We start from the raw sequence: 10276 nt of genomic DNA on the forward strand, positions 1-10276 counted from the left end.
CTTCCTCCTCCTCCTCTTCCTCCACCCACTAAAAGCACAGCAACGCTTCTCACTCAAGGGCCCGATTCCTTGAAACCACGTGAGGCGCCGGCTGGCAGCGCCGCCCTCACGCGGCACCTAGCGGGTCGGTGCTGAAGCTCATGAAGCTGCTGGCTGCCGGCCGCATCCAGAATAGCTCCGCTGTGAGTCACCCGACCCCACGAGCTGCAGGCCGAGCTGCAGGCCGAGCTGCAGGGCGAGCTCTCAGCACCGAAGCCTCAAACGGTCTTTAACCGCTTGTTTGTGTGTTTGTGTTGACACAGAAACAACACAACTTAAAGTTCACGGACATTAAACTACAAATAAATCCAGATTATCAGATCGTATTCGTCCAGAATTCGGTTGCTTCTGGAGAACCTTCTCAAGGTTTCTTTTTCAGACTGAAGGTTCCTCAAGAACACAAACTGTACTTCCAGATGAACCAATAAGAGGGTTCTCCTCAGAACCGTCCAGCTGGAACCCTGCACATACGCTTTCTGGGTATTTTTGGGGTTCTACTAGAACCTTCTGAAAGGGTTCCATGTGGAACCTTGTTTGATTCCCGCTTCCTCCACGATAGTATATATTAATATGAAAGTATCTTTAGTGTACAAAGTGTTTCTTTCATTAATGTGTACTGTTCTTTAAGAATAATTAAATACAAATGTATTTGTACATATTTAGGCTTTTATTTTGAAGAAACATTACTTTCTTTTATTCTGATTATTTCTCGTTCAAACAAAAACTTAGCAACTTAGAATCTACTCCTCAATACTCTGACACAATACTGTGTAGTACTTAAAGTACTCTGTGGTATTTAAAGTACTCTGCAGTATGTAAAGTACTCTGTAGTAATTAGAGTACTCTGTGGTATTTGAAGCTCTTGTGTCTGCCTGTTCTACAAGAGGATCTCGTCTGTGATGTCATCGGCTCTCAGGAGCCACCTGCCCGTGACGGTTTTGTTTGGGCACGTTGGTCCGCCGCTTTGCCTCATGGGTAATTTCAGGAAGTCACGTGACTTACTGTAAAGCAGAGAAGCTGTTGATGTACGTGATGTGATACTCGCTCCAGAGCGGCCGCGGCCTCAACGCGCTGCAGTGACGCTGGAACTCTGCCTCGAACCTGAGGAGAGAGGGGGAGGAGTCAACCTGCCTGTGAGGAGAGAGGGGGAGGAGTCAACCTGCCTGTGAGGAGAGAGGGGGAGGAGTCAGCCTGCCTGTGAGGAGAGAGGGGGAGGAGTCAACCTGCCTGTGAGGAGAGAGGGGGAGGAGTCAACCTGCCTGTGAGGAGAGAGGGGGAGGAGTCAACCTGCCTGTGAGGAGAGAGGGGGAGGAGTCAACCTGCCTGTGAGGAGAGAGGGGGAGGAGTCAGCCTGCCTGTGAGGAGAGAGGGGGAGGAGTCAGCCTGCCTGTAAGGAGAGAGGGGGAGGAGTCAACCTGCCTGTGAGGAGAGAGGGGGAGGAGTCAGCCTGCTTGTGAGGAGAGAGGGGGAGGAGTCAGCCTGTCTGTGAGGAGAGAGGGGGAGGAGTCAGCCTGCCTGTGAGGAGAGAGGGGGAGGAGTCAGCCTGCCTGTGAGGCGAGAGGGGGAGGAGTCAGCCTGCCTGTGAGGCAAGAGGGGGAGGAGTCAACCTGCCTGTGAGGAGAGAGGGGGAGGAGTCAGCCTGCCTGTGAGGAGAGAGGGGGAGGAGTCAACCTGCCTGTGAGGCAAGAGGGGGAGGAGTCAACCTGCCTGTGAGGAGAGAGGGGGAGGAGTCAACCTGCCTGTGAGGAGAGAGGGGGAGGAGTCAACCTGCCTGTGAGGAGAGAGGGGGAGGAGTCAGCCTGCCTGTGAGGAGAGAGGGGGAGGAGTCAGCCTGCCTGTGAGGAGAGAGGGGGAGGAGTCAACCTGCCTGTGAGGAGAGAGAGGGAGGAGTCAACCTGCCTGTGAGGAGAGAGGGGGAGGAGTCAGCCTGCCTGTGAGGAGAGAGGGGGAGGAGTCAGCCTGCCTGTGAGGAGAGAGGGGGAGGAGTCAACCTGCCTGTGAGGCGAGAGGGGGAGGAGTCAGCCTGCCTGTGAGGAGAGAGGGGGAGGAGTCAGCCTGCCTGTGAGGAGAGAGGGGGAGGAGTCAGCCTGCCTGTGAGGAGAGAGGGGGAGGAGTCAGCCTGCCTGTGAGGAGAGAGGGGGAGGAGTCAGCCTGCCTGTGAGGCAAGAGGGGGAGGAGTCAGCCTGCCAGCCCACCCGCAGGGCACAGACACCCGCACACATGGACTTCCTGTTTAGAGGACTTTGAACCTGCAGCACGAGGACACGCCTCCAGGAGGTGGACAGAATAACAAGAACACACACATGTGAACAGACATCACTCCTCATGTGTTTCTGTTTAAGTTTTATCTGGAACAATAAATCCATAAACCTCATCAATACTCTGTTTTTTACTCTGAGATACTCTGCAGCCAGTGCTGGCATGTTGTACTTGTACTTAACAAGTAGTATTTCCATCTTATTCTACTCCATACATCTACTCCAAACTATATTGTTCTTTTAACAACATTCATCAAACAGCTTTTGTCACTTTAACAGATTCAGATTATTAAATGAATCAAAATGTAAATATTATTAAACAATAAAGTACAAGAGGCAGTACTGTATCGGGCCTAACAGCCTTGAGCTGTACATTATGGACGATACAGTACTGCCTCTCGTACATTATGGCTTACATAATAAAGCTGCAGCACATGAAGTCATTTAAATGAGCTGCATGGAAGTGATGATCATCAATAATTACACTCCAGTGTATAATACACATGATTCAGTATATAAAGTGAGTACTTTTGATACTTCAGGATATTTTGATGCCAATACTTTTGTACTTTTACATTAAAAACAGTAAAACATCTCGTACTTCTCTCACCGTCTGCAGAACGCCTTTAAACTGATTTTCATTGTTATTTATTTCAGTTTTTCTTTAATTTTGTTTGTTGCTGCAAATAGAAATCTGGTCCACGTTTCTGTTTGTTTTCCAGATCAAAACAACATGAATCATAAATGAGGAGAAATTCCAATATTTCAACAGTTATTGTGTAATAAGGAGGGCGCGTCCCCTGACTGGTCCACTTCCTCTTTCATCTTTCAACGCTTCATTTGCACGCTTGTGGGTCGTTTCATCGAGCATCAGGAGGCGTTTTGACCTTTGACCTCCTCACTAATAATGACATCATAAGATGACCACGATGACACTCCAGTTGTTATTGTTTGTTATCTCAAAGATGTTTTAGAGGATCAAGTTAAATTATGTCCTCAGAAATATATTTAAACTTAAAGTTTGATCCCAACGTTCAGTTTGAGGCTGTGATGAAAAGTTTGAAACTGGTTTTGTCTTTCAGAAGAAACAGAAACAGAAAAGAGGAGCAGTTTGTCATGGAGGGACGAGGCCGCGCTGCTTATTGAATATTAAATGTATGTAATATACATATGAACTACTGTGTGGTGGGGGCTCGTGCGTCACCTCTTGGGGAACCCGCTCAGCTCCTGCAGGCAGCAGCGCGTCACGTTCTGCTGCAGCTGCTCGTCGATGAGGCCAGAGTTCTTCACAGAACCTTTCACCGTCTGCAGAGAGGCGAGAGAACGGGCACAAGCTGACGGCTCTCTGCTGCCGCCAGCAGGCCAAACCACAGCGCTGCAGCGTCACGCTTCTGTCCTTCAGACTCGTCAATATTTATACTTTTTTACAAGAAGAAACAAACAATAATAAAACAGTAACAAACACACATAAAAATACAAAATGTACATTTTTTTTAAATACATAAAAGACGCATAACTAAACAAAAACATAAGTTTAAAATACTTTGTACAGAAAGAATCATGTGACGTCCCCTCCTTAGTGTCTATATTCTAATAATCATAAGGAAAATTGGTACCGTCCAGATGTCCATGTGGAACGGAGCGCTGAGGAGCTCGTCCTCCTCCTCTGGAGACCGGCCCACGCTCCAGACGTCCTCGTGCTCCAGTCCGATGACGCGGTCCAGAGACGACCTCAAGTCCTCCTGCGGCGACGCCGAGAGAAGAAGCAACAAGAAGCTCTCAGCGACGCTCTGAAGAAGATGTCACCGCAACACACGAGGCACTGAGAGGTCACAGCAGGAAGCTAAAGGTCACGGCAGGAAGCTAGAGGTCACAGCAGGAAGCTAGAGGTCACGGCAGGAAGCTAGAGGTCACAGCAGGAGGTTAGAGGTTACAACAGGAGGCTAAAGGTCACGGCAGGAGGCTAGAGGTCACGTCAGGAGGCTAGAGGTCACAGCAGGAAGCTAGAGGTCACGGCAGGAGGTTAAAGGTCACAACAGGAGGCTAGAAGTCACGTCAGGAAGCTAGAGCTCACAGCAGGAGGCTAGAGGTCACGGCAGGAGGTTAGAGGTCACAACAGGAGGCTAGAGGTCACGTCAGGAAGCTAGAGGTCACGGCAGGAGGTTAGAGGTTACAACAGGAGGCTAGAGGTCATGTCAGGAGGCTAGAGGTCACGGCCCTTCATCTCTATGCCCCGCCCACCTGTCCCCGCTCTCCTCGTCAGCCTGCAGGTGTTTAATTGGACCTTCTCCACTGTCTTGTCACCAGTTTGTGAGTCGCAGTGTGTTTGATGCAGGAGGTCGCAGGACGACTTGTGAGCGATTCATTTTCTTCTTCTGCAGATAAAATGAGCGTTTGATGGTGATGCTGGTTCACTGTCCTCACCTTCATGCGGCAGCAGAACCGGTCTCTGAGCTGCGTGAGCAGCTCGTCCTGCAGCTGCAGACGGGCGCTCTCGCCCCTCATCTCGGGCTGCAGGGACAGACTTCCCATGATGCTCTGGCTGTGCGGGCGACACAACAACATGAAACACGTTTGACCTGAAGGCAGCAGACGTGTCGCTGCTCGTGAGAGAAGACACGAGACCTGCAGGTTTCACCAAAACTCCTTTAAATAATAAATAAAGCCTGTGACATCATGTGATTATGAGTGCATGGTTCTCATGTTCAATAAAACCCTCAGAGTTCATCCTGTGAGCAGCGGTGTGACAGAGTGGGATTTGAGTCTCTTGAAGGTGATACTTATATAATCTGTGAGACGCGACCTGATTAGAAATGTTTTTTCCTGTTTTGGCCTCCAGAGAATGTTGTGCTTCTTTTTGCATCCGTTTATTTTTGGTCTCCAAATGTTGTATTTTTGGGGTGTTTGGCCTGATTCAGCTTCCTCCTTTTGATCTGTTTCACAACTCAGCTCACACCAGGAGACGTGAGAAGAATTCTCCTCTCAGGTTTGAGAGTTTAACAATCCTGCAGGAAGATCTGAGATGTGACCCGGATGTCTGGATTAATATTACTATATTAATATTACTAGTTGGAGGCAACGTCAAGGTTATTATTAATACAAAATTCTTTACCAACACTGAACCAACACTGTCTGACGTTTTAACGTGCCAGAAAAAAAGATCCAGTTTGTCAAAGGCAGTGTGCCAAAAATAATATCTGCACAGCAGACGTGTGAGAAAGGAGGTCGAAGGTGCCGACCAAGCAGTTTGTCCCAGTTGAATGCATCCTGCAACCAACGCACCAATGCACCAATGTACCAATGTATCAATGCACCAATGCACCAATGCACCAATGCACCAATGCACCAATGTACCAATGCACCAATGCACCAATGCACCAATGTACCAATGCACCAATGCACCAATGCACCAATGCACCAATGTATCAATGCACCAATGCACCTATGACTATTTTCAGTGGCGGATGAATCTATATTTGGTGCTGTAGTGTAAAGAAGCAACAGCGATGTGTTTTAACAGAGCTTGTTGCTTTCGGTCTTTTCTTGGATTTGTTGAGGTTCCTTCCTGACTAGCGGGCACCGACCTCTCGTAGCGGTGGACGATCCAGTCCAGCAGGGCGTGCAGGTCCTTCAGCTCCGTGGTCTGCTGCCCCAGCGTCTCCACGTGGCGCCCGGCGACTCGGTGGTAGCTCCTCACGTAGGTGCTGAAGACCTGGAAGCTGGGCGGGTACGACCAGCGCAGCTCGCGCTTCACGCCCTGCAGGTCCTCCAGGATGGCCTTGCCCAGCAGCCCCAGGTGCACCGCCAGCCACGACACGTTCTGCTCCCGCCGGTCCAGGTGAACGCTCGCCACCTTCAGCCGCACCCCCTCGCCCACCGCCTCCCGCCACGCCTCCATCCAGCTGCCCGCCAGCCCGCCGGGCTCCGCCGCCCTGCGCTCCTCCTCCTGGATGATGCGAGCCACGAGGACGAGCAGCGCCTTGTTTCTGGAGGGAAGCGAGTTGGAGTCGCGCACGATGACGGTGAGCTTCTTCCTCAGCTCCCCGTACAGGAGGTTAAGGTCCTTCTCCTTCTTGGCCAGCTCCATGGACGAGTCCTCGCCGCACCGCTCGCGCTCCCGCTGGAACTCCTGCCGCAGGGCGAGCAGGTTCAGGTGCGCCTCCTCCAGCACCTCCATCTCGATCAGCTTATTGATCTGCATCACTGGAGCACGATGGAAGAGCATAAGGGTTGAAGTAAATACAGGTAGAGGCCAGGAGGACACAAGGACCTAACCCTAACCTAGAGGCCAGGAGGACACAAGGACCTAACCCTAACCTAGAGGCCAGGAGGACACAAGGACCTAACCCTAACCTAGAGGCCAGGAGGACACAAGGACCTAACCCTAACCTAGAGGCCAGGAGGACACAAGGACCTAACCCTAACCTAGAGGCCAGGAGGACACAAGGACCTAACCCCTAGAGGCCAGGAGGACACACTCTCTACAACCCCTCTATTGGTCCTGTGGAACACCTTCTCAATAAATCCTAAGGGGAATGAACAGCAGAGACGCTCTTAAGTCCAGAGGAAGGAACTTGTGAATGTCACTTTAAGGATCTCCAGACTAACCAGTGTGTTTGCATCAGGACTGAGATCCCATCAGCGGCTGCTTGTGTTGCCAAAACAGAAGCTGTTTGGGGACTTGAGAGAAGCGAATGTCTTCAAACGCTTAAAAGGTTCACAGCCCTTTTTTATTTTATGTAAATGAAACACTTCAAATATGAATATGCATGAAGGACAATGAAGGGTTCCTCAAAGTTCAAACACATCCATCTTCACTGAAACCAGACAATTCAAAACACCTATTCAGCAAATATAAATATATAAATACATAATATAGAACGTGAGTACAATGAGACACATGACGTGTATAATTATCAGCAGCATCTGCAGCTCTGCTCACTGAGGAAAAGCTGCAGTAAAGACTCAGGTCCAGCTGGTGGAGACCAAACACGGAGCTACAAGAGAGATGAGCGGCCGTACGTTGATCAGGTGACGACACGATGCAGACGTACCTGACAGGGGGGCGTGGGGCAGCTCTGGCAGCGTGTACGCCTCCTCCATCTCCTCCTCTTCCTCCTCCACCTGCTCCTCCTCTATCTGCTCCTTCCTCTCCTCCACTGGGCCTTCAGAGACAGAAACCAGCGCCTCCTGTTTGCCGGCTTTGTCCTTCTTGTTGCCGAATTTCAGGCTTCGCCGAATGGACGCGCCCCTTTTCATGAGCGAGTCCCCGAACCCGGACATGTTGGAGTCTGAAGATCAGAGAAAACACACAATCAACGATGACGCGGCTTTTACCCACACATTGCTGCAGACTCCATTGCTGCAGACTCCATTGCTGCAGACTCCATTGCTGCAGACTCCATTGCTGCAGACTTTATTGCTGCAGACTTTATTGCTGCAGACTCTATGGTATTTTGAAGCTAGCATGAATAAGAAGATCTACTTCTGGTAATAACGTGTGCAGCGTTGATAAAAAGCCGTGTGGGTGAAAATGAAAGAGTTACCTGTCTTTGAGCGCGTCAGACTTTTGCCTTCATCGGTCTCGTCTTCCTCTTTCTTCAGAGGAGACGTGAGCGAAGAGCCGACACTCAGACCTGGAACAGAGAGGAAGACCAGGACTACATGAGACTCACATGTTTTGTGTAGCTTCACAGGTTGTGTTCATGTGGTCGTGGTGGCTGGTCCTCCCTCAGTGACCTGAAACTAAACCACCTGAGGAATGCAGAGATTAAGTCCCGGTGGAAACGCTCAGGTGAGTCAGGTGAGACGCTGCAGAGTTCGTCCTCTTCTCGGCTGCATCGAGTCGTTTGAAGGACGAACTCTGAATGAAAGAAGCTCTTTGATCCGACTCGAGTCGGCTGAAAGCTGCAGGAACTCCAACGTGTTTGGACCTGAACTGAAAACACTGACACGATGTTTTCCTGTCGCGCTGCTGACAAATCACGTTAAAGCAGGAAAAACTGGTCGCTCAAGTCCGCATGAAACTAGATAAAAACGTTCTGACAAACAGACGCGAGTCTCTAGAAACATCCACCTTCACCTGAGTGGAACCAGGACGACGAAAAGGAAATGTAGGAAATCACTGATTCCAGAAAGGAGTGAACAAGTGTTTTTTTAATAGAAAGACTCGTTTCTCACGGCTCTGACCTTCAGAGGCCGAGCAGAGGTCACATGACAGCGTAACGTCGGTACTCACTGGGTGACGGCGGCGGCGGTGGCGAGTCCGAGGCCTCTCCGGTCGTGACCTTTGACCCCTTGCCCCCGGACGCCAGCGGGCTCTTCTCGGCCGCCCGCCGGATGCTCCTCCTGAGCGTCTGCAGGACGCCCGGCGAGGCGGCGGCGGCGCTCCTCAGGGACACGGCGTCCTCGCTGCTGCGGTCCATCGCTGTGAGAGGATCAGTGAGAGGTGACGGCCGCCGGCTTTAAGGCCGCCGGCGTCGGTCAGGTGGGGGAGGAGGAGCGGCGCTGTGTTTACAGGTAACACCTCAGGAGGCCCATGATGCAACAGCAGCTGCACAACACACGCTGGTGTTTGGCATCTCTGCACCACTGTTTTGTTTTGTTAGTTCATTTAATGTAATATTATTCTTATATTCTAGTTGTGTGTCTTTTTTGCATAAAAAACAAACTATATATATTTTTTAAAAATGTACTTTCTCTCTCTCTGTTTTCTCCTACACGTTCGGTCCGATTCTGACCAAACTTGCTGTGCATCCTGATTGAAGCTGAATCATTCAGACCGGATTAAAAGCTTTTTCATATCTCATTGTTTTCAGGAGATATCGACCAATGAACTCTTAGGGGCGTGTCTTGTTTTTTTAATACTCTAAATTTACGAAACTATTTGGACAAATGACTCCACATTTGCTGAACATGTGCACATTGCATCCCCTCACGTGCAATACATCTTTTGTGTGATTTATCCACTAGGGGGCGTTACAGTAATTCGGCCAATTTGGGATTTTTTTGCGCATTTTTGTCATTTTTCGCCTGTATTTCGTTTCTACTATTGCAAACTCCTCCTAGAAGGTTCATGCGATCGACTTTAATTCTGTTCAAGGACGATCTGAAGACCCTCGTGATCTTAAGTTGAGCTTCCTGTGTGTCTTGACGTGGCGTGGACCTGAAGACACGCCCATTTTCTGTGCCCCAAACGTGCCGCAGTGAGGACCCGCTCACAGCTGCCAGCAGCTTTAACCTGGTTATAAACTTGTTTCCTGCTCAAACCTTTTTTTACTACCTGCGTGTGCAATAAATAAAGTAAATAAAGATCAGTTCATATTTAACCCGCCTGCTCGTCGTCCTTTGAGTTTGACTGTGTGTTTTAAAGTTAAAACACGTCTGTGGTTCAGATTTGTAAAAGTAAAAGTAAAAGTAAGAAAGTGAAAGTTAAGAAAGCGTCTTTTTGCTTTCTGTTTCCCCCAATTGTCCACTAACCTGACAGTTAAGGAACACGTCACAAGAATTAACACACAAAGAAGTGTTGAATATCAATGAAACAAGGATGAATCTCTTTAAACGTCTCATGTGAGTCTGCAGAGATAAACAACGTGAACAACATGACCCTTTAGACTCCGAGTGGAGGGTCACACCTTATCTCACGTCACAATGATTATAATGATTATGATGATCATGATGATCATGATGAGTCACAGGGCAGATCACAGGCAGTCAGGATCAATTCAACAGGTCTGAAGTTTGACCCCAAAGACCTGCTGACTCAGGTGATCCTCTGAGAGCAAAACAAATATTAGCCCCATGCACACAACCTGCACGCTGAGGGGAAGAGTTTAAGAGTTATTAAAGAGGTAAAGAGTCATTAAAGAGGTAAAGAGTTATCAAAGAGTCATTAAAGAGTTAAAGAGTTCCCGGCTCAGACTGGTAAAGAGAGAGAAAGTTCCTCTCACCTGCTCAGGTAGAAGCCTCTCGGTCTCTTT

The 10276-nt window shown here is 49.4% G+C and overlaps 1 protein-coding gene across 1 annotated transcript in view; it reads right to left on the minus strand.

Annotated features, from left to right (window-relative positions):
• Positions 1-8722, minus strand: part of exoc3l4 (exocyst complex component 3-like 4) — a 15566-nt gene extending 6844 nt beyond the window's left edge. The window contains exons 1-7 of the mRNA XM_068600189.1: positions 8536-8722; positions 7352-7588; positions 5882-6500; positions 4722-4839; positions 3914-4039; positions 3502-3602; positions 1042-1140 (exon numbers count right to left, since the gene is read on the minus strand). Coding sequence (XP_068456290.1) covers positions 1042-1140; positions 3502-3602; positions 3914-4039; positions 4722-4839; positions 5882-6500; positions 7352-7588; positions 8536-8722 — 1487 coding nt within the window. The remainder of the gene's footprint in view (positions 1-1041; positions 1141-3501; positions 3603-3913; positions 4040-4721; positions 4840-5881; positions 6501-7351; positions 7589-8535) is intronic.
• Between the last annotated feature and the right edge of the window lie 1554 nt (positions 8723-10276).

Source organism: Clinocottus analis, unplaced genomic scaffold (assembly GCF_023055335.1).
Source record: "Clinocottus analis isolate CAN_PGR_092001 unplaced genomic scaffold, fCliAna1.0.p SCAF_5, whole genome shotgun sequence".
In the NCBI taxonomy this organism is placed as follows: Eukaryota; Metazoa; Chordata; class Actinopteri; order Perciformes; family Cottidae; genus Clinocottus; species Clinocottus analis.